Source organism: Cupressus sempervirens, chromosome 6 (assembly GCF_028749045.1).
Source record: "Cupressus sempervirens isolate cs-2001-9-10 chromosome 6, ASM2874904v1, whole genome shotgun sequence".
In the NCBI taxonomy this organism is placed as follows: Eukaryota; Viridiplantae; Streptophyta; class Pinopsida; order Cupressales; family Cupressaceae; genus Cupressus; species Cupressus sempervirens.
In genome coordinates this window covers 70,146,064-70,172,072 of record NC_143123.1, presented here as the reverse complement: position 1 = coordinate 70,172,072, position 26,009 = coordinate 70,146,064, and the positions used below count along the sequence as shown (strand labels likewise).

At 34.8% G+C, this 26,009-nt stretch overlaps 1 protein-coding gene across 2 annotated transcripts in view; it reads right to left on the bottom strand.

Moving 5' to 3' along the window:
* The window catches only part of LOC149551188 (uncharacterized), a 167,041-nt gene that overhangs the window by 118,030 nt on the left and 23,002 nt on the right, over positions 1-26,009 (bottom strand). For both annotated transcript variants that reach the window (XM_089786763.1, XM_089786764.1), the window contains exon 5: positions 25,086-25,268. In XM_089786763.1, the coding sequence (XP_089642889.1) occupies positions 25,086-25,268 (183 nt within the window). The remainder of the gene's footprint in view (positions 1-25,085; positions 25,269-26,009) is intronic.

Genomic DNA, 26,009 nt, shown 5'->3' with positions numbered 1-26,009 from the left:
TTAAATGCATTCATATATGCAAACATATTTACATACATAGATGTGCACATAACATGTACATGGATCTATTCACACATGCATGCATCCATACATATATGCATGCATACAAACATACATACATATGTAATGCCTTGCCCAAGCATCCTCAGAATATGAGGATAAAGTATGCACCAATCTTGCTTTCCTTATACTAAGTTACCTACAACTATGCAGAGTAACCAAGTGCAACCAATAAGCATCAAAACATGATAAGAATCTTATAGAACATGACATAAACCACATGTTCATAAACAAAAGTATAAGTCTTTCCAAAACTTCCAAAGATTCCCAAACCACTAACCAAGTACTCTAAACGAAGAACGCACTTTCCAAAGGAATACTACAACAGATCTGGATAATCATGTAACAATGATAGAAGGGAGATACTTGTTGGAAACTATAATTGGAACAATTCATATGTTTTTTATTAAGGAAAACGGCTTTTGAAGGGTGCCTAAAACCCTTTACAGATCTTATAATTTTCAATGAAGCCCAAACTCAAAACCAACAAATCTTAGGTGAGACAAATCGCCTAACAAAACAAGGAGACTAGGGTGGCTTTACAGATAACATAGTGCACTACTACCACCTAAACAAGTTTTAAACGGGATCTTGAAACCACATGGTTAAAATAGAAGACATTTGACCATGTCAAACTACAAGACAACAGGTCAAAGAGACCAGGTTATTCAAAACAAAAAGGGATAGCCTCAAAAAAGACTAGGCGAGCAGGTGGAAAAGGAATCTGAGCCTCATAATTTACTTTTAGATCCTATCTTTTGAGAACGTAGAGACATATTAAATGATGGTAAAGAGGGCTTGACCTTGTTTCCTTTTACTTTTGTCCATCCATCCTCCACCATCCTAGCAGCCTTCAGCCAAGCAAAGTCATCCAAACCACAAGCATCCCCCAAATCCCTCATAGCCAAGGAAGAGGTCTCACCACCACACAAAAGAGGGCCAACAGCTCCCTCCGGAGCCAGAGCAGCATTAGTCAAATCAGAGATAGCAGTATTCGAAGGAGAGTCAATAGTATTGGCTGCCACATCCCTCACAGCTAGGGAAGAAGTACCACCACCACACTAAAGGAGGCCAATAGCACCCCCCGAAGCCAAAGCCACATGAGGACAATCAGTGAATAAGAGATAGCAGCATTCGAAAGAGAAGTATTGGCAACCATCGTAGGGGAAAAATTTAAATCATGCGGAGTAGAATCCACCTCCGAAGAATCCTCAGAAGAATCAACCAAATCACCCCCAACAGAGAGAGCTTTCTAAATAGTGTAGTGATCATCCAAAACCCACTTCCACCAAGAAGGTGACTTTTTCAATCTAACCTTTCCTGAGGAGCATCACGTTGCGAGGTGGCCAGTCTTATGGCATTTCCGACATCTGAACGAAATGCCCTCATAATCTAGAAGCTGAATCCAAGAGCCATTGGGAGAGGCCAATTTAATCTTTTTTTGGAAGCCCCTTAGAGACATCAATCTCCACAAGAATGCGAGCATATGTCATCCGAAAAACACTGGAAGACGCAGAGTCAACCATCAAAAAATCCCCTAGTGCCTCCCCCACGGCCTCCAGGATTGAATCCAGCCATAAGTGAAGGGGAAGATTAGGCAACCTTACACACAAAGATATCTTGTTAAAGGATTCAATAGATGGATCAAAATCCAGATACCATGGTTTGGCCATCAAGGGGAATCTCTCCTCCCAAGAGAAACCACGCCTAGGGATGGTATTTCGATCCTCCTTAGAAGCAAATTTAATAATGAAAAAGCCCCTTGCCACAGGGTAAATTTGGACAATATCTGAAACTATAGGCTACCAAAATTTGGAAATCCAAGCATGCAAATCTGACAAAGGGGGCCAAAAACCCCTAAAACGAAAAATGGCAGCGGTAGAGGAGAAGTCCTTTGCGTAAGTAGAAATCTCTTCCACAATATCAGACTCTAGATTGATCATAATAGGGTTACGTACTACAACAGGCACAACAGCACGAGGCCCCGAATGCACAACCTAACCATCAAGATAATCTATTACAATCATTCCATTGAGTGTGACAAGTTATTCAAATCCATCTTGCCTGAATTGTTTGTGCCCACAAACAATTTGGTTATCCTTTACTGCTCTCAGGTTAAGAGCTTATAATGTCAAAACTTCTAATCTCATAAAAATATATTCATTGCATATTATTGCAAATCATAAGGGAGTTGTACCTAGTAATTCAGAGAGTGATGATGGAATACATACACTTACCCATTTGTTGGTAGCCATCATTTTGTCTCTCCAAAACATTGGGTATTAAAGAGTCAAGTTGTAAAATCTAATACGAGGACAAACTATTAACCAACTGTTTTCAACAACTCTACTGGGGAAATTCAGATGAAAGCTCTAAAGAATTTTCCTTCATATTAATTTGCAATTTAATTCCATATATTTGAGTTGCAAGAAAGGAGATCTGGTAGTGAGGTGTTTGCAATAAGAACTTTATACCAATTTTATAGCCTCAACCTGTTGAAGAAAAGAAGCAAATCCAAAGTTAAAGACTGGTAAGGTAAACTCAAAACATCATTTTCTGAAACATTTGATACGCCCTACACTCCAAATATACTAGGAGTGCCAAGGAAAAAGGAAAGATTGACCCAATATATGAAGAACTCAAGAAGGTCAATTTTCCTATCCTAGAAGACCTTTGCAGAAGAGGAAGAGCACGTGCAAGGGAATCTGTGACTAAGCAACTCCAGGATCTCACATGTCTTCAATTTTTCCTCCTAATAGAACACGAAGAAGTCAATTATCTTCTCCTCCTATTGCTAGGACTTCCATTCCTACTGCTTTTGATGCTTTCTTGTTCATTGGTGCAACACTTCCGCTTTCTATTACTTTTCAAACAAACCAAAATATTATACCAGTAGCTATGGCACAGCCATGGGGAAATGTTATTGGTCCTCTTGCCCTTGGGGCTAATAATGATCTAACCAAGAGCATCAAGGAAGAACTTTCCAAAATTTAATGGTAATGGTACCACTTCTATAGAACAACACTTAAGTGCTTTCCATAAGGCCTGTGGTGTAGTAAATCCTCAACATGAGGATGTGGTTGTCAGAGTGTTTGTAGATACACTAGTAGACAATGTTGCTGATTGGTTTCAAGATCTGCCTGTAGGATGCATCACAAATTGGGATACCATGAAACAAAGATTTGAAGAACATTACAAAAGTACAGAGGATGCACAAGTATTGTTGTTGCAATTGGCATAGATAAAGAAAGAACCATCGGTTTCCATGAGAGATTTTAATGCAAAGTTCAACAAACTCATCAAAAGAATACCTGCTGCAAGTGCACCTAGAAATGATAATAAGACTTTCTACATTAGCTCTATGCATCTTGAGCTAGGATATCAAATTAGAAGAGAAAATTTAGCAAACTTGCAAGCTGCCCAGACACTAGATGTGGAGATGGAGGATGACATGATAGCCTCTAGTAAGTGGAAAAGAGAATTCCAATCTGAAACCATGGGTGATATAGCTAGTACTTCTAATAATACACACGCTATACCTCAAAAATTGTGTAATGAGCTCATTTCATTGAAGAAACAAATCAATAGGCCTACTCATTCGTTTCATCAACCTCATCAAGAAGGTTATAGAAACCCAAATGGAGGTAAAGCATTGCAAATACCACCTATTCAATAGAGATTAGCAATTGAAGGTGCCCCAAAAAGACAAAATGTGTGCTTTTCATCTAAGGGCAAATCATGATGGAGATACATGTGTTGATATGATTAGATATAGGCAAATGGTGGATAACAAAGAACAAACAATTGAATATCCTGAAAGTGAGGATGATCATGCTCCTTGTGGCGACTCTAAAAAATATTTCTTGGAGTATGAATTAGATTCATAATCAAGAGGTGATTGTTTGCTACTCTAGAAGGACCTCAGTTAACACTAATGACCAAAGGTCAGAAGAATAGAAATAAACCATCATTTTAGTTCCTCTCAAAAATTATGCACCATCAAACAAAGTTGATAATGGCAGTGGCATAGTAACTTCATCTTCACAAAAGGAGCACAAAGGTAAGTCAGCTAATTCCTTTGACATCTTACAATACAGTGAAGAAATAAGAATCCAGATATCTCCATTGGATTACTTAAAGTCTAATCCTGATCAATTGAAAAGATTAGTTGAGCATTGTAACAATAAAGATGCAGATCATGTTAATATTAATGCTAATGTTGATCACCACAATAAAGTTAGCACTAGTGGAACTTCTTTGACTGATGAAGATTTTGCACTCCCTAAGTTGTTTAAAGAACTTTTTGTCTTAGCCACATGCCCAAATCAAAAACCAGATCCCTTCTATATTTCTTCGTTTATCAATGGGAATAGATTGAGTAATTGTATCGTAGCTTTAGGAGCTTTTGATAATGTAATGTATGCCTCTGTAGAAAAAGTTGTAGGCCTTCCAATGACTAAAACCTTTGGTAGATGTTATTCAATGGATGCAAAACAAGTGCCCTTGCTTGGACAGATAGAGGATGCTCAAGTTGCCCTTGCTACCTATCCTTCTAAAGAGTTAAAACTCACCATTCTAGTGGCAGATATCCCTGCAAGTTATGGCATGCTCCTAAGTAGAAGTTTCTATAAAGACATGGGGAGAGATAAAACTAGATTGGTCTTGTGCCCCTATTCAAGTTGGAGATAAAAAGGTGAAGCTAGAACCAGAAGAAAAGGCAAAATTCAATGTCCTTAAATCAGATGATCCTAGGTCTCAAATCTTGTATTGTGAAATGCAGTTTGGTAATTACATGTTTTTCTCTGACACCCCTGATATTTTAGAAGAATTAGAGAAAAATAGAGGTGATTAGTTGTGGACTCTAGAATTTGATGGCAGTTGTGCTAATGTTGGTTCAAGTGCAGGAGTAGTGCTAACATCACCTAGTGGGGAAATGACTTGCTTGGCTTATAAGTTAGATTTCAAAAATACTAACAATATTGCAGAATATGAAGCCCTTCTCCTGGGTATAATGGCAACAAAACAAAAAGGGGTAAAATTACTCAAGGCTCAAGGAGATGCAGAATTGGTGGCAAGACAACTCAGAAATCAATATGCAGTAAAGACCTCCATATTGAGAAATTCCCGTAACAGAGGGATGAAATTGAGAGTATGGATGCTTTCTCAATTGTATCAGTATTAATAGAATTCAAGAGTTGATTCTTCGGTAGTCTCTGCATCATTGCTCTTACTATATCCTAATTTTAAAGATCAAATCTACAAAATAGAAGTTTTATTCAGACCAAATGTTCCTAATAATGAAGACTCTTGGCAAGTGTTTGAAGATGACAAACACATATCACAGTTCATTCAAGGGGAAGACCCTTTTGAAGGCTTGTATTTTGAAGGAAGCACTAATTCAAGTGATGATCCAGTGACGGATGATAAAAAGAAAATAGAGCCTAATAAGATTCAACTAAAAGGTAATAAGATTCCACCCCATCTAATCTCTTTAGAAAAACTTTTTGATAGGCATGATGCATACATAAATAGGGAAAGAGATAAGAAAGGAAAATCATGTGGTGAGTATGATGGAATCAATATAGGGACAGAAATCAGTCCAAAAATGATAAACATAGGAAAGTGTTGCACAGAAGAAGAGAGGCTAGAAATTCATAAACTACTCATTGAATTTCAAAATGTATTTGCTTGGAGCTATGAAGACCTAAAAAATTTCATGGGCGGTAAGTTTAAACATGAAATCCCTCTTAAACCAAAAGCAACACTATTCAAACAGAAACAAATAAATTATAATCTTATAGTTGAAGGGGCAATCTTCAAGGAGATTTATAAAGTGTTGCAGGCTAGGATTATATACCCTATTCATCACTATACTTGGGTTGCTAATATTATGTTAGTGAAGAAAAAGAATGGAGAGATAAGGATTTGTGTAGATTTCAAGAATCTAAAATCAGATCTCTCTCAAAGATAACTTTGCACTTCCCAATATGGATCATCTCTTACAAACTGTTGCAAGATCAAAGATGATGCCCATGCTAGATGGCTTTTTAGGATACAATAATATTCAAGTAGATGAAGCAGATCAATTCAAAACTACATTTACCACACCATGGACTACTTTTGCATACAATACAATGCCTTTTGGCTTGATAAATGTAGGTGCAACCTTTCAATGTGGCATGAACTTGGCTTTTGGTGACTTGAAACATAAAATTATTGTCATATATCTTGATGATTTGACAATCTTTTCTAAGAAGAGACAAGATATATCAAAGATCTAGAAAGCATGCTACAAAGATGTAGAAATCATGGTGTCTCACTAAATCCAAAAAAGTTAGTATTTTGTGTAACAGAAGGCAAACTGCTTGGTCATATTGCATCTCAAGGAGTGAAGATTGATCCAGACAGAGTTAAAGCCATTCAACAATTAAGTCTGCCCTTGAGCAAAATTGGAGTAAAATCTTTCTTTGGCCAAGTAAACTTCTTGAAGAGATTTGTGCCTGATTTCTCAGAGAGTTAAATGTATAGTTGATATGATGAAAGGTAATAAGCCTTCCAAATGGAGTGATATTGGAAAGAAGGCTTTTGAAGATATCAAAAGGGTCATTGCTAAAGCTCTTGTTCTTGTTCATTCTAACTACACTAAGGAATTCATCATTTACTGTTATGACTTAGAACATACTATGTTAGCTATATTAATGCAAGAAAATAAAGAGAGAATACGAGCTCCAATTGCTTTTATGAGTATACTATTGAAGATCAAGAATTGAGATACTCACAGATGGAAAAACATGCATATGTAGTGGTGAGAGCCCTTATGAATTTCAGGTTCTATGTGTTATATTCTCATTCGATGATATATGTGTCAGATCCTGCTATAAAAAGTATTTTGACACAACCAAAGGTTCGTTGTAATAATAGAGGAGTTTGGATAGCAAAGGTTCAAGAATATGATATAGAAACTAAGCCAACCAAACTTGTAAGAGGTAATGCACTCTGTAAAGCTTTGGCAGAGGATCAGCAATTCAAAGAAGAAAATACTCCAAAAGTTCTTATGGTAAGTCTTTCGAATCTCTAGTTCTCAAACATTGCTTATTTTTTGACATATGGTGAATGACCTAATGGATTGACTACTAAGCAAAGAAGAGATCTAAAAACAAAAGCCTTGAGCGATGTGATTCATGATGATGTCTTGTACAAGAGAGAAATTGATGAAACATATTTGAGATGTGTAGATAAGGAGTAGCAGGTAAAGTTGCCAACATCTTTTCATAATGAGGCATGTGGAGGGTACTTCTCTTCTACTATCATTCCATTTTAAATTTTGAGGCAATGTTATTATTGGCCTGGCATGTTTAAAGATGCATATAAATGGGTTGCTAACTGTGAGAAATGCAAGATGTTTACTGGCAAACCTCAACTTGTTGCCCTTCCTCTTGGACCAGTGGTAATTGAAGCTCCTTTTCATCAATGGGGTTTAGATTATATAGGCCCAATTAATCCCCCTTCCAATCAAGGTCATTCTTATATACTGACTGCCACAGATTATTTCAGCAAATGGGTAAAAGCCAAGCCAATGAAAAAGACTTCATCAGAAGTGGTATGTGACTTTCTCAAAGAACATATATTGGTCAGGTTTGGAGTTCTTGTGAAGTTGATAATGGATAATGCATCTTGTTTTTCCTCTTCAGAGATTATTGAATTTTGCTATGATAATGGTAATCAAGTTGGGCATTTCTTTGACTATTTCCCTCAATGAAATGGGCAGGCTGAGTCTTGTAATAAGAATCTGATTAATATTTTGAAGAAATTAGTCTAAAATAATCAAAAAAGTGGGCATAAGAAGATTCATGATGCTTTATGGGCTGATAGAACCACACCTAAAAGAGTTATAGGTATTTCACCGTTTGAATTGGAATATGGAATGGAAGCTAATCTACCACTGCCTCTAGAACTTGTTGCATGTAAATTAAACATTGTCATTGAAGAAGGTGTTTTCAAAGATGGATTACATAAGAGAATCATGTATCTCACCAAGCTGCAAGAAGAAAGGGAAGATATCGTTGATAAAATCATTGACCATCAAGCAAGGGTAAAGAAGTTGTTTGATAGAAGAGCAAGGCCTAGAAAATTCATGGAAGGTGATTTGGTATTGCTATGGGATAAGAAACATGAGCCAAGAGGTATGCATTCTAAATTTCAATCTATGTGGAAATGGTCATTTCATATCATACAAGTGAATCAGAATAATTCTTTCAAATTGGCATATCCCACTAAAGAAACCCTGCCATGTTCTTATAATGGGCAGGATTTGAAAATGTATCAAATGCAAAATTAAAAGCAAGTAACCCCTCCATAGTAGTTAGAAAGGTAGGTTTTCCTTTCATGCAGTTTGCTTTAGCTTACGTGCTTGCTTTCCTAGGTAGTTTGTTGTTGTTTTCCTAGTTTAGTCTGTGCTTTTTGTTTCCAAGTTGTCACCTTTTGTGTGGAACCAAAGATTGCTAGAGTTCTTTCAATCATTATCATGGTTAAATCCCTAGATAGAGCCAGTTGTTGCCCAAGTTTCAATTCATATATTTTTGCTTTAACATTTTGAGTCAAGTCAAGTGTCAATGTCTTGAGTCTCTGTCCAAATTGTCCATAGGATGGCCTTTCTTCTCATCATTCCTTTGATCTAACCTGATGTGTCAAATCATATGAGCAATGCACTAGTCCAATGGCTAGGTGATTAGGTTTTGGAGGGTTTGTTATGTGTTTCCCTAATGAGAAGAAGGTTTGGATATCTTAATGATCCATATTTCTTTATTCTTAATCATGTTAAAGACAAAGATCTATGCTATGTTCCAGTTTACATGAAAAGGCATTGCAGGTGATCAAGATAAAATGCAAGAGAAGCAAACAAATCATCAAAAATAGTGAAAGAACCTAGTCAGAGGTCTCTATCTAAAGGAAGGATACATTTAAAAGATATCATAGGCATATTCTAAGCAAATGCTAGTGGAAACCATCGAAGAATGAGGCGTAAAGATTATATACATATTGCAAGAACAAGTTAGAAGCAAGAACAAATGAATTTGATACAAAGTGAACATTGAAAGATGCAGAGATGGTGAAAGAACCCGATCAAAGGTGGTATGACACTTTTTGAAAACCAATCGATGGTCAATATTTAATATGTGCGTCTACATGGTAAAGTTGACAAGTCAAATGGCTTAGAAATTAAATCTAGAACATCGAATGAAGACCAGATCGACGGATGATGTTTTAATGATGGAAAAATAAGTATTCAACAATGCACCTCGTCTACCATCAAATCAAAAATAAATTTACGCTTGTCATTATGTTGCTTTCCAAAGTTGCACGAAGAATAATCCTAGCGACATAGCGACAAGTCAACACCTGTCTGCGGGACCCAATTAAAGGTAAGATCTTGAAGAAATCATCACCATAGATCAAGCATGAAATCAAAGGTTGTCGTGATGTCACTATAAAAAGTTGCACAAATGATAATCATGGCGACACAATGACAAAGTAACACGTGTCCTGTTGGGTCCATCACATTCCACAAAACACAATCAGAACCTAGTCATGAAGTGGCACGAAGCAAAGAAGGTCAACGTCTGATTCTTTGAGCAATAAAATAGTGCCACCTATCTACCACGATGTGCATAGTTGGAAAGAGGCCTTGCACCATCAAGACAAGTAAATCAGGGTTAAGGTCGCAACAAGGCAAAAACAATGGAATTGCATAGTCGCAGGGATTAAAAGGTAACCTCTGGTTAAGGTGGAGACTAAGAGAAAGGAAGCAATCGTACCATCGCGAGCAAGTTAAGGTAACTCATGATTAAGGTAGCGACTGAGCGAAACAAAGGAATCGCACGGTCGCATGGTTAAAATCATAAATTGGGATTAAGAATGTGAAACTGCGAGAGCTAGTCATCGCATAGTCGTAGGTTAGAAGTGGTAGTTAAGTTTAATGTTGACATATTGCGATCATAGTTAATGAGCAATTGTCGTCAAGTAGCTGCGGTTAATCGAATAAAGACATGTTAAGCTGCGACTCAGCAAAAAAGGTTAAAATCAATCATGTTAAAATGTTTATCAAGATTTAATCTAGACCATTGATCTTAGATTGATGATGGTAATTCAAAAATGCAATAACCATTGGAATATGAATTGTATGGATTTGGTGCCAAACAGTAGGATATAAAGAGAATGCTGATTTCTACAGGATTTCAGAGACTGTATGAACTTAAGCAGTCATTGTGTGTTTTCAAAAGTATCACTAATTCAGAATCTTCGATAGAAAATATGCCGCATGTTCATGTCAACAAATAATTTCATATTTTTCTCATTTTCTCTTCTATTCAGTGAATGTTGCTTTGCCAAGAACTGAAAGATGACATAAAACTATAAATGTATTTTCTTCTAATAATACAATGGTCAACAAACTTGATGGTGAATTGGTTTTGTAATTCGATTTACCTTATTTGTTTGTCATGTTTTGTTGCCCATGCATAGATTAGTTTTGCATTAAGAATTGAAAGACAATCATATGTGATTATGTGATAATCATATGGATTCCATTTCATTTTGGTAATTATAGTGAAGGTGATTCCATTTACTTTCTTCATATATGGTCATGTTTCCTCTCTTGTTGGTTTCATAATATGTTAGATAGTTTCATTGGGAAATGAAAGATAAATATGTGTGAATCTATTAGTTATTGGTTGGATTCCATTTCATTCAAGGTTGATAGTGAAAGCAATTCCATTTGCCCTCATGTGCATATCTTATTCATTCCTCTTCTGCATTTAGATGATTAATCTGCATTTAGAATAGAAGGGTTAGAAATATCAAGATAATCTACTATAGTCATTCCATTGAGTGTGATAGGTTATTCAAATCCATCTTCTCTGAATTGTTTGTGCCTACAAATAATTTGGTTATCCTTTATTGCTCTCAAGTTAAGAGTTTGTAATGTCAAAACTGTTGATCTCATAAAAACATATTCATCGCATATCATTGCAAATCATAAGGGAGTTGTACCTAGTAATTCAAAGGGCAGTGATAGAATACATAAATTGAATCATTTGTTGGTGAACATTCTTTTGTCTCTCCAAAACATTGAGTATTAAAGAGCCAGGTTATAAAATCTAATAGGAGGAAAAACTGTTAACCAACATTATCTTAGTGTCGACCAAATGAACAATAGAAGTCGAGCAAATTCAATGTTAACTAAGCGCAAGTAAAAGACATAGTAACAAAAAAGTTGGAAGAAGTACTAGTTAATGGATTGAGCGAAGAGAGTGCAAGATGAGGAAGACAATTCAGTGATGATTGAGTTATCTAGTGATGACCAAGGCCAAGGAACAAAATGTTGGCTGAGTGACAACATTTTATAGTTTGTGAAGGAGTTGAGATTCCTAACCAACATAGTTGAATTCTTTAAGTATGGAAAGGGTGTTGAACATAAGGATTGATGAGCTGGAACATTTAACGCAAGGGAAAACATGTTTGAGTGTTTTCTATGCATGGATTTAGAAAGAAGTTTGGAGAAGCTTCTAGAATGACGAGGAAACAAAAAAATGGAAGGAATCGATGTATCTAACCTAAACCTAAGATCACCAGTGGTGTTTAAGAGACAAAATATCAAGCTACCTATTTAAGGAGGCACAAGGGCTAATCTAGTAAGGTCAGAGCAGTTGTTGAGTATGTTGATTGGCAAACTTGAGAAGAAGGCTAAATAGTGAAGTGTTGAAGTGAAGAGTGATTGCTTGTAGGGTTGCCAAGTGAATCAATGATGAAGATGGAAATACTTGTCAATCAATGAATCAACTATTGGACCAAATTGTAGTCTGTATTTGCAAAGTAAGTTGTATTTATTCAGATCAACCTGTTGTTACTTTTTAACCATTATATCAGTTTGAAAGCCTTTAATCAAGGTTGATCTAATAGTCATTTGTAAATCATTTAATCAAGGTGACATTCGAATAGAATGTTCTTAAGTCCTCTAACAAGGCCACTCCTAACAAAGTGATTAAATCATTTAACAGGGTCACACCTAAAAGTGTTTGTTGTAAACTTTAACAAGGTTGGCTCCTAACAAAGCTCACTTTATAAGAGTGACAAATTGGTAACATGTTGCTGGCAATTTTTCCCAAATTGAGTTTCCATGTTAAATACTGGCATCATACTTGTGTGGATGTTATTTGAGATGTTTTATTGTTCATGTTTTACATTATGTAAGTTTGTTATTATTGGGATAGTGGACTACAAGTTTATGTTATTGATAAGTTGCTATAAAAACCTAGTGGATTAAATATTAGATCTAAGTTGTTTGAAGTGTGAAAAGTTGAATTGGTACATCTGGACCTAAGGATAACGGATTCACCGCCCACCCCCCTCTTAGTTATTCTAAAGCATTCTAACAATTGGTATCAAAACTTTGGTGCTTGTAGAGAAAAGTTTGAAGAGACTTAAAGCTAAAGATCAAGATGTACTGAAATAGATACCCAAGTTGAACAAGGAGAACTTTCCTGAATGGCAAAGTTTAATGAAGTTACACATTGCTAGAATTGTAGACTCAACAGTATTCTACTTGGAGAATGAGTATGTAACTATACCTACACCTATGACTACTCAACAAATAAAATAGAAACAAGAGCACAATCAAGCAATGTTGGAGATTGCATCTTCTCTATGCTATTCAGAGTTTGGTGATATAAAGGATTGCAACACTACAAAGAAGATGTGGGAAAAGTTGGCAAAGATCTATGGAGGAGATAAGAATGTACTAAGAGCCAAATTAGAAAGCTTGAGAGGAAAGTTTGATGACATGAGAATGGTAGGTGAGAACATTGCCCAATATGTTGGAAGAGTCAAAGAAGTTGTGAATGCTATCAAAACGATGGAAAGATTAGTAATGAAACTGTGATTGGAGAGGTATTAAGAATTTTACTTTGTATTTATTCTATTAGAGTTTCTGCATTACAAGAACTGAGATGTACTCCTGATAATGACCTAACCTTGGATAGTCTGGTTGGTTGACTTACTACTTTTAAATTGTCAAATTTTGATGCTTTTAATGCCCATGCTATTGAATTTTCTTTCAAGTCACAATTGGTTTTACATAAGTCTAAACAGAAGAAATGAAAGTATGTGGCAAGTGAGACTGAATCTTCTAAGGATGAAGTTGAGGATCTTCAAGCATTAATGACTATGAGACTTTCAATAGGCAAAGGAAAATACAAAGGTAAACTCAATGTAATATGTTTTTCATGCAATAAAGTTGGTCCTATTGTTGCAAGATGTCCTAACAAGGATGATAAGGATGAGAGGAAAGACAACAAATTCAAAGGAAAAAGAGATGGGAAAGACAACAAAGTATAAAAGGACTACAAAGGAAAATGTATTTAGTCTTGTCACATAGCTGAAGAAGGGAGAGATAGTGATTCTGATAGTAATGATGAAGAAGTTGTTTATGTTGCTATAAAAGATTTTTCTGATGAAGATGAGAAAACTACACTTATTTCATATGTGATTTAAGGTGATCGATGGATTATTGATAGTGGTTGCTCACATCACGACTGGTGATAAAAGTAAGTTTGAAAACCTAGAACATTATAAAGGTGGTTGTGTCAAGTTTGGTAATGATGCACCATGTCCTGTGAAAGGTAAAGGATCAATAAAATTGACTAATAAGATTAGACGTGATAATGCTTATTGGGGTTGAAGGACTTAACTATAATTTGGTGGGTGTGGCACAGTGGAACAGTTCAAGCTACAAAGTTGAATTTCAACACAAGATGGCTAAGATCTACAATGGCTCAGGAGAATTGATTGGAAGTGGAGACCAAACAAGAGGCAATTTTTTCTATCTATACCTATTTGATGATACATGTTTGTTTGCACAATGTAATGATATATGGCTATGGCATAAGAGGCTATGTCATGTGAATTTTGACAATTTGGTAAGAATTTGTAAGATGAAGAAAGCAAGAGGGTCGCCAACATTGAAGAAACCTGAAAATTTTGATGTGTAAACAATGTCAGTCAGAAAAACGACGAAATCTAGTCTCAAGAGCAAGCCTATAATTCTAATGTTATTCTAGAATTGGTTCATACTGACCTATGTCGACCGATTGGTGTGCAAAGTTACTGTAGTGACAAATACATTATTCTATTTGTTAATGACTACTCTAGAATGAGGACTATGATGTTTCTTAAAGAGAAAGCTGATGCATTTCAAATGTTTGAGTGGTATTTGGCTACAGTTGAAAAAGAAACGAGTAAAAATAGAGAATGATATGTTGAAAACTTGAAATGTTTGAGATCTAATAGAGGAGGTGATATCATATCTAGGAAATTCAACACATTTTGCAATGATAGAGGAATCAAGAGACATATGTCTACACCTAGGACCCCTCCACAAAATGGTATAGTTGAAAGGAGGAATAGATCAATTATGCACTATGCTAGGACATTGATGATGGAGAAGATTGTCACACCTAAGTATTCAAGAGAAGTTGTAAGTACAACAATTTATACCTTGAACTAAGTACAAGTTAAAAAAGCTACAAACGTTACACATTTTGAGTTATGATATGGAAATGCACCTAATGTGTAATAGTTAAAAGTCTTTGGAAGCAAATGCTATATATTGAAAGACAATAGAAACAGAAAACTTGATGCAAAAGGTGATGAAAGCGGATTCCTAGGACATTCCACTAAGAGCAAAGCATATAAGTGTTTGAACTCTAACGCTAACAAAGTTATGGAAAGTAGAAATGTCAAAGTTGATGAATATGCAAAAAAGAAAATGAAGTTGAATGTAAAAAGGAACCTGAAGATTACAGAAGCTTCATATACATTGATGAAGGTGAGCCCAACACCAAACCTGAATATGAGAAGAAAATTGTCGAGCAGTAGCAGCCAGTACATGTTGAGTTACAGCAACAACATGTTGAGCATCAGAAAGTGCATGTCAAGCGTTAGGAAGAACTTGTCGAGCAACAACAAGGGAATGTCAAACAACCAGAAGAATAAGATGAAATACATGAAATGCTACCTGAAGCAAATCTACAAGATGAACCTGAAAAAGAAGAAAGAAGAAAAGAGCCTACATTAGCACAATATGTGAGGAGACATCATGCAAATGATCAAATCATTGGGCACAAAGACTCTAGTGTTGTGACAAGGAAAAGACTGAGAAGTGACACATGTTTACTATATGAATTTGAGCCCTAATTAGTGAAGGATGCCTTGGTTAATGAGCATTGGATACAAGCAATGAATGAAGAGATTAAACAGATACAGAAGAACAAAACCTAATCACTGGTACCTAGACCAAAGGACAAGAATATTATTGGAACAAAGTGGGTATTCATAAACAGACTGAATGTGAAAGGTGAAGTAACAATAAACAAAACAAAACTAGTTTGTAAGGGATATGCACAAGAAAAAGGTATTGACTATGGGAAGACATTTGCCCTTGTTGCAAGATTGGAAGGAGTGAGAACCTTGCTTGCATATTCTGCTTACAAAGGATTCAAAGTGTACCAAATGAATGTCAAATCTGCATTTCTGAATGGAGTTTTGGAAGAGGAAGTCTACATTGAACAACCACAAGGATTTGTTGACCAAAACAAAAGTGATATGGTATGTAGGTTGCACAAAGCTTTGTATGGATTGAAACAAGCCCCTAGAATATGGTATGAAAGATTGCATACATGTTTGGCAAAGATTGGTTTTGCAAGGACAGATGGTAATGGAAATCTATACTTGATGATTGAATCTAACAAAAGGGATACTTTTGGCCAAGATATATGTGGATGATATCATATTTGGAGGAAATGATGCATTGTGTAAGTTATTTGCAGATCAAATGAGACAAGGGTTTGAGATGTATATGTTTGGAGAGATCAAATTCTTTATTGGCTTGCAAGTGTATCAAATAAAGAAAGGTATCTACATTACTCAATCAAAATATCTCAAAGAGATACTGAAAACTTTTGGTATGGAAGACTCAAGACCAATTGGAACACCAATGGCTATTGGACATAAACTTTCAAAGAATGATGATTCTATTGGTGTGAACCAAACCTTATATAGATCAATGATTGGAAAGTTGCAATATGTTGTTCATAGCAGACTGGATATTGCACTAGCAATTGGGATTGTTGCTAGATTTTCTACAAATCCTATGGAGACTCACATGATGGTTGTGAAAATAATATTGAGATATCTGAAAGGAACATAGAATTATGGATTGTACTACAAGAAGAAATGACAAGTTTGAGCTAGAAGTGTATACTGATGCATATTGGGCTAGAAATGTTGATGATAGAAAGAGTACAAGCGATGAAGCTTCCTTTATAGGAATGAGACTAGTTTCATGCACACCCAAGAAACAAAATTACATCTCCCAGTCCCCAACAGAAGTTGAATATGTAGTTGCATCAATTAATTGTTCTAACATAGTGTGAATCGATCAATTATTGAAAGGAATGAAGGAAGAGATCACTAAACCTGTTGTTATATTCTGTGATAACACAAGTACTATAAACATATCTAAAAATCTTGTGATGCATACTAAGACCAAGCATATTGCTATCAAGTATCATTACTTGAGAGAGTTGGTACAAGACAAAGAAGTGACATTGGAGTATGTGAATACAAAGGAACATATAACTGATATATTCACAAAAGCTTTATCTAAGGATGTGAATGAATATCTGAGAGGTAAATTGGGGGTGATTCCCCTAATTGAAGCTACTTAAGATGGAGCTCTGTATCAAATATTTTAATCAAAATATCTTATAAGTTGATTCGGAAGGTCACACTTTAGGACTTGCCTAAAGTTGTGAGGAGAGAAGCACAAGATGTTAAATAAGTCATAAGCAAGATGACAGATGGTGAACCTAGTTCAAAGAACTGATCAAGACATATCTACATGTTGAAGATGTATGCGACAGAGTTAACTGAAAATGTTGAAGTATCTATGGAAGTGTCTTTGGCATTGTTATCAAAGAGGGAGATAATATACAATTATCGTGGACACGTGAGCAAAGAGGGAAATGCTTAGCACTAATTAAAGAGAGGGTTGTTGCCATCAAGAGACGGTGAAGAGGTTCAGAATAAGTATATCAAGGAGGGAGATCTATATCTCATATGATAGAGGGAATTTGTGTGTTCTTATAACTAAAGTTGTTATAACTAGAGGTGTTGCATATCAGAGCTACAAGAAGAGAATCAAAATGAAACTCAAAGGGAGATTATTGGATACTGGGATGAGAATTAGAATGAAACTAAGGATATTAATGAAGACCTAATACTGGACACATAGAGTTGATTGAAGCAAGATAAATGTTTTTGGATTGCATGGCAACTAAACTTGTTGCCATCAACACCAAAGAGGGAGATTGTTGGAAACTACAATTGGAACGATTGTTATGTTGTAATTGATTTCAAACCGTATAGGTGGGACAGTTGCTACCTAAGTAAAGTGTCATATCAAGATGATTGATGAAGAGGATTTGAGAAGAAAAGATAACAAGAGGATCTAGTGGAAAGGTTGAGTTATGAGGAAAAACAATGGGCACCTGATCAATTGGACTTTGACAAGATAATGTATTGTTTAATCATAACATTGAGTGAAGAAGATAGTTGTGTTAAAGCTTAAAAGAGATGATCACTAAAGGAACAAATACATAAGCTTAACAGAGCTTCAAATCAGATGATTAAGGAACTTATAGTTGAAATCGAGCTATGTTAGTGCCAACCGAGTGAATAATAGAAGTCGAGCAAATTCAGTGTCGATTGAGTGCCAATAAAAGAGAAAGTAATAGAAAAGTTGGACAAGCATTAGTAAAAGGATCGAGCGAAGACAGTGTAAGCTGAGCAAGAAAGTTTATTGATGACTGAGCTATCTAGTGATGACCAAGGTCGAGGAACACAGTGTTGGCCAAGTGACAACATTTTACAGTTTGTGAAGGAATTGAGATTCCTAGTCGACATAGTTTAAGTCTTGAAGTATGGAAAGCGTGTTGAAGATAAGGATTGATGAGCTGGAACATTTAACGCAAGAGAAACTGTGTTTGAGCGTTTTAATGCATGGATTCAAAGAGAAGCTTGGAGAAGCTTCTAGAATGAGGAGGAAACAAAAAGATGGAACGATTCAATGAATTTGACCTAAACTTAAGATCAACGATGGTGTTTAAGCGGCAAAAGATCAAGCTACCTATTTAAGGAGGCACAAGGGCTAACCTAGTAAGGTTGGAGCAATTGTTGATTTTGTTGATTTGCAAACTTGAGAAGAAGGCTAAACAGTGAAGTGTTGAGGTGAAGAGTGATTGCTTGAAGAGTCGTCAAGTGAATCGGTGATGAAGATGGAAATGCTTTCCAGTCAATGAATAATTTGTTGGACCGAATTGTGATATGTATTTGCAAAGTGAGTTGTATTTGTTCATATCAACATGTTGTTACTTTCTAACTATTGTATCAGTTTGAAAGCCTTTAATCAAGGTTGACCTAACAGTCATTTGAAAATTCTTTAGTCAAGGAGACATTCTAATGGAATGTTCTTAAGTCCTCTAATAAGGCTACTCCTAACAAGTTGATTAAATTATTTAACGTCACACCTAAAGTGTGTACTGTAACATTTAACAAGGTTAGCTCCTAACAAAGCTCACTTCTAGAAGAGTGATAAAATGGTGACATGTTGTTGGTGGTTTTTCCCAAATTGGGTTTCACGTTAAATTATGGTGTCATAGTTGCGTGGATGTTATTTGAGATGTTTTAATGTTAATATTTTGCATTATGCAAGTTTATTATTACTGGGCCAATGGACTACAAGTTTATGTTACTAATAAGTTGCTATAGAGATCGAGTGGATTAGATATTACATCTAAGTTGTTTGAAGTGTGAAAAGTTGAATTGGTACCTTTAGACCTGAGCATAACTAATTCACCCCCCACCCCACTTTCCCCCTCTCAGTTATTCTAAATCATTCTAACAATTGGTATAAGAGCTTTGGTACTTATAGAGAAAAGTTTGAAGGGGCTTAAAGCTAAAGATCAAGATGTACAGAAATGAGATACCCAAGTTGAACAAGAACTTCCCTGCATGACAAAGTTTGATGAAGTTGTGCATTGCTAGAATTCGAGACTCGAAAGTATTCTACTTGGAGAATGAGTATGTAATTGTACCTGCACCTATGACTGCCCAACAAATAAAAGAGAAACAAGAGCACAATCAAGTAATATTGGAGATTGCATCTGCCCTAAGCTATTCAAAGTTTGATAATATAAAGGACTGCAACACTACAAAGAAGATGTGGAAAAAGTTAGCAAAGATCCATGTAGGAGATAAGAATGTACTAAGAGCCAAATCGGAAAGGTTTGAGAGGAAAGCTCTAAACATAATGAACTTAAAAATATCCTAGGCCATCAACATTTTTGCCACCACCCAAAAGAATCAAGCATACTCTAAAATTAAGATTTATAATTTGAAAGGGCACATTCAACCCAAAATATAAAAATACTTAGAATATCCTATGATCATTTTAATTTGACCATCCTTCTCTATGTAGAAAAGACGAGTAATTTCAATAATTAAGTCATGCCAAACAAGGCAAATGACGAGTTATAGATGGAACACAAAACAATGTAGTGAAGAAAAAAGCCCAAAAATAAAAACTTGGAATTTCACTATGAAATTAAAACCCATTGGTCTAAATCCACCCAACAACACAATTTTCAAATAAAATTTCGCTTCTGGGCACTCCATGGCATAGCAACATAATTATGTGCATTCCAAAAATGAAAATATGCATAGGTCCAATCAAGCAACAAAAATAAATAAAATTGTGATAAAAGTGAGAAAATGAGTTCTCATTTCTCATTATAAAGTAACTTTTTCACTTAAAACCAAAAAAAGCCAAAATAAAACCATCTAAATTAAATAAATTAAAACTCCATAATCAACTTGAACTCAACCTAGATTAATTTAATCAATTCCAATTAAATGGAATATGTCTATAGTGAAATTGTTGAAAATTTTTAAAAACTATATAAGCCTCTCCCACGACAACTCTGGGAACTCTAATGCATAAACACCTCACTAGTCTTTCACGAATGCATAATGAATCTGGATTTACAAAACCTATACCGAAGGGATATGATATAACAAGCATGGATACAACATCCACACAGGGATGATATTGACCTTGTACAAAAGGTCAAAACTACTATCTCTTGTGCCTCTATTGGGGACATAAGTTGTCGTGAGCCCAAATTATCATACAAACAATATAATCTATGCTTCAAATATTTATTATAGTCAAGGTAATAACAATAGCTAACTTTTAACCAACTTTAATCTATTTATAATTAGTACAAAAATAACAATATAAATCATTTAAAGATAATAAATATATATTGATCTATAATAGCTATTGATCCATGTGTTTAATTATCAATTATAAATCTAAATTAAAATTAATATATTAATTAAATGTAATTACAAATTTATGAGATATAGGGGTCATGGCCCTTGACCCCTACTTGCACCACAAATCAAATCGAGCACTATATAACAAGTACATTCGAACAATAGAGAGGAATATAATGTTAATTACACCTATGAAAATTATGATTTGTCTAATGAGAAAATTATCTAGGAAAGATAGTAGATAATATTTTGGGGACATAAGTTGTCATGAGCCCAAATTATCATATGAACAATATAATCTATGCTTCAAATATTTATTATAGTCAAGGTAATAACAATAGCTAACTTTTAATCAACTTCAATCTATTTATAATTAGTACAAAAATAACAAAATAAATATTTTAAAGATTTTATATATATATATAATTTTAATTAAATGTAATTACAAATTTATGAGATATAGGGGTCACGACCCCTAAACCCTACTTGCACCCCAAATCAAATCGAGCACTATATAAAAGGTACATTCGAAGAAGAGAGAGGAATATAACGTTAATTACACCTATAAAAATTATGATTTGTCTGAGGAGAAAACTATCTATGAAAGATAATATCTTAAAAGAATAGCTTTAAAACTTCTATTTAGATCAGCAAGCTTTATTTAATAGAAAGCATTGCCATCGAAAATATATAAATTGAATTAATTATTCTCATTAAAATGACAGGAGTTTGTACATAGTCAAATCGCATGATGGATGAGATAATACGAGTTTAAGTAAAATAATATATAGTGGAGCATAATTTACAAACATCTGCACTATCTAAGTAATTAAAATAAAGTGACACTAAAAAGGCTCGTTTGGTTGCGGGCATAGGAATGGAGAATAGGGATGTAATATTGGGAATAGGAATGGTTATTCCAATAACAGCTATTTTTTGGAATGGGTATAAGTTCATTTTAGAGGCAAAATGGGAATATGTATTCCTATTTCCTATTCCAAGTGATGAACCAAATGGAAAATAAAAAATTTTCCATTATTTCTATTCCTATTCCATCAACCAAACAGACCCTAATCAAAAAGTAAATTAGACATCCAAACAAATGGGCGTGACCCTGAGAAGACAAACATAGATATATATTGGTGAGTGACACCAACGAAGAGGGATAGAACATTGACACCACAAATTAGAACATTGTGAGTTCCAAATATTGGACGGTTGACATAGATGAAAGAGCAGCAGAAAAGTGTTCAGACCCTGCCACATGGATGCATAGAGAATGTATTGAATGTCATTGAATGAGCAAGTACTCATATTAGGCAATTGAAAAAGGACGTGGCTCTCCTCCCTAAAAACCATACAGTTGACCAATTTTCAAAAAATCAAAAACATGATGGATTTTTCCAAAAATTTCAGCATTTGATCTTCATGATCTGCATAGTTTGTAGTCGAAAACAACAACAAAATTGGAAAAAAATCACTACATTTTCGTGAATCTGGAAAAAAAAAGTTTGATCTAGAGATTAGCTTGTCCCATTGAAAAATAACGACTGCGGGAGGAATTAATGGGCAGCCACATGGAAGGAACTAATGTAAACTATGATGAAGGAATGATAAGGATTGAAATAAGAAAATTCAAAATAATACTGAATAGATTAAAGGAGGAGCAAACACCTACATACACAGAATATGGAAGAAATTGAGTTGAGTATTCATCGTCATGTAAGTGGCAAAACATAATTGTCACCTGCTAAATACAAATAAAGTCAATTGAAATGTGTGAATAGCTTATTTGATCCATTCACACAACCATGATATTCTTGAAAAGGTCATATTAAAAGAGGTGGTACCTTAGTAATCCAACCCACACACTTATATTAAATGAATTATATTTATTTCTAAACTATAAATGCTCATCCATACAATAACAGAAGAATTAAAAGATAATGACATATCAATCTTATCATATGTCATCGAGAGCCAAACATTGATCAGAGAAGCCAATTGAGCATTGCAGTCATAAAGACCATGTCCCACCAAGCATGAAGTTCGAGCATGTTTGAGGTACGAAAGTCTATTAGTTACTTGGGAAGGTATGAGCATTTATTGTGAATAACTTATTAAGGGGAGGATATTACATTTATTGTATGACTATTTTATTAAGGAAGGCATGTACGTTATTTTGTGAACAACTTTTATGCAAGGTATATGTATAAATATGTTGTACAAGGAAAATGATTAAATTATAAGATCAAAAGAGTCCTCCTAGGAAGAGAGTGATCTCAATAGCTTAAGATTAAGATCAAGAGAGTCTCATTAGGAAGAGAGTGATCTTAATAAGGTTATATGGCCGAAATATTCCATAGATGTTAACATATGCATATGTGACAAGGGTCTTGGATAGAGAATGTCTCTTCTACAAAAGGTTTTAAAGGGAGCACTTCATAGAAGACAAAGAAGTAACCGAGAATGTAAGAATCCTCGAGAGGTTATTGATCCTGATGTGGAGACGTCTTTAAGGTTGGAGTTAGGATAGAGAGTAGAATAGTTTAGTTAATTTTATTATTGTTTAAATTCTAACATTTATTTTGCAGGTATTCCTTGCCCCAAACTAACCCTAGTAGTGGGGATATTACATAGGCACACAATCCTTGCAACTAAGGCTGAATGTGCTCGATACCTATTCACTAAAACATGCAAATGTCAAGTGCAATTGTTAGCAACATATAAGTAGTTGAAGCATATATTACATATGTAACATCAAAATAAATGTCTCCATTTATAACAATGAAGGAGAGTGGGACATCATGTAGATCTTGCAACTAAGTGACTACGACTAGGTTTCACTTCATACCAACAACAAGGGCAAAATGCATATCAGCAGTGTGACAAGGCAATACACATCATATAATTATATCTACATGGTGTTTAGATCTAAAACAATTAAATAATTATTTCTGACAATATGAGCATATATCAATGTAAATCTCCATTAAATTCCCAACACATATAAGACACACTCTTAAGGAGTTAAAGATGACTATCCTAGCATATTAAACCAATATTTTTTAACGCAAAACATCTCAAATTTTATCATGACATCATCCTAAATATACGATCCAAATAGTAAATAACAACATAATTTGACATCATTGTATTTCACTTAATAAAACCTATGTTTCTAGCTACATCAAATAATATTTGACATCAAGTATACTTCACTGCATTTGCATTCCAAGGTTTGAGGCTCTATTACCTCCTAGTAAAAGACAAGGTTAAAAAGCCACTACAACATACATTCATAGAGGAATATATAAATGCATCAATGGACATCTATACATATATCCATGCACCTATATGTACTTGTGCATACGTCTATACATAAATGCATGCATACATGAATACATAAATCCTTATAGGCATATATCTATCTATGCATACATGCACGCATCAATACATATATTAATACATTCATACAAATATAAATACACAAATGAATATTTGCATGTGTACATGCATACATCCATGCACACATACATATATACATGCATCTATACTATATTTATCATCCATCCATGCATATGTACATGCATCCATACATCCATACATATATAATACATGCATACATCCATGCACGCATGCATTCATACAAACATGCATCCACACTAAATCTATACATCCATCGATGTCTATATGTATGCACTCATACATCCATGCATGCATCTATATAATGTGCTGCTAACGCTAAGATCGTAGAATCTCTATCATTGAAGCTTTATCTCAGACTTTGACAATTGGGATTTTAACATATAATAAGAGCTCCATGTTAAATAATATAGTAATGACTTGAATTAAATTCCTTAGATTCAAATAAGTAGCATTTTAGTTTACTAAAAATATCAATACTACTTTAATCACTCTCCCTTGTCTATTGAGATTTCAATGTCCAGTTAGATTTAATGCTATTATTATCTCTCCCAAGACACGTGCTGCCCATTCTATTTAAATATCAAATGGTTCAAGCTCAAACAGCCAATGGTAATTTTATCCATGCCAAAAAGTGTTAAATATGAGTTTTATTTTAATTAGTAAAAAATTATCTTTCACTATTGAACCCTTTTATGTCTAAGAGTAGCCCTTACTTCCTAAGCCATTGATACCAAAGGTCAGTTTGCGTGAATATCACCACCTTGGCATTACTCTTCCCTATTAAAATGCAAAGTTGAGGAATCCTCCAGAGGCCTATAATGTCTAATAAATTACCATACCTTACAACATCAAATAATATAGAATGAAATACCTCTATAAAAAATATGCACTCGAGAAATTCTCACTAAAAAACTTAGTAGTTGTCTTTTGGGATTCTATTTACTGTATACTCCATGGTGTACCATGAAGGCAACTCATTGTGAAGTGGGAGGATTTGGTAAAGATAATAAAAGGCTGTTTGATAATATTGGGCACAGGAACTCATCTGTCTATAAATATGTTGAAAGGATATGAATTTCCAATTTAAAATCATGAATTTTGCAGATAACAAATGAATCACATTTTTATCAGGTAAGGTTACAAACCTCATTAGCTGTAGTCCTCCTTTGAGTGCCCATTCTATTAAGAATGGATAGATGCGTCCAGGGATGAAGATCCTCATAGAATGATCACTCTTTTGATGACAAACTCCTTGAAAAAGTGCCGCAAATGCCTCCTCTGATATAGCTATTGAATGACCTTCAAAACTAAAGCCTGTAGTATATGCTCTGTATAACAAAATTAATGGTTTAATGAGCCAATCTCCATCCAATAACTGAAAAATGCTTAAATATGATCTTTTTCTTTGTCATATATTTAAAAAAACATGCATGACAATTATATGATTGAACTCAATCTACAATGGAAACTGGTGATACAAAAATGTACCCGGCTTTTGAAGTCCAATATTTTACTGATGCAGACAACCTCTGTTGCTGCAAGTTCAATATTCTATTCTCACTGAAAGCATAGCAAACAATGCACACACTCCAGGTATTCTCAGCTTTAGACTCTGTTATCTCACAATGGACAGAGAAACAAATGCAATATATAGAAAAGATAACAGCAGGAAAAAGATCCTGTTATTCTTGAATTTGAATATGACAAAATCACCTCGAAAGTGGTTGTGCCAGGCCACTCTTCAAAGCTCTATTTTTCTAGTTCCAGCAACACACTCCCCTCTAGCAAAAGAAATCAGCTGTTCTTAAAAAGAAAAAGAAAAACTACTAAATGCCCCACGAGAGCAGTTACAAACCCACAAACTCAAGTCAGAACACCTAAAAACGTTTTGAACACAAAAGACCAATGGAAAGAGGGACTCAATTAGCTTTAAGTGTTAATTTTTTCTTTGTTTATACAAGAAGTTATCCCTGTGACCTTGCCCAGCGACCAACAACCTGTGCGAGGAAGGGCGAGATTAGCCCCTTCGGGTGAGATCCTCCACCTGCTAGCTGTTCCACCTCCATGGG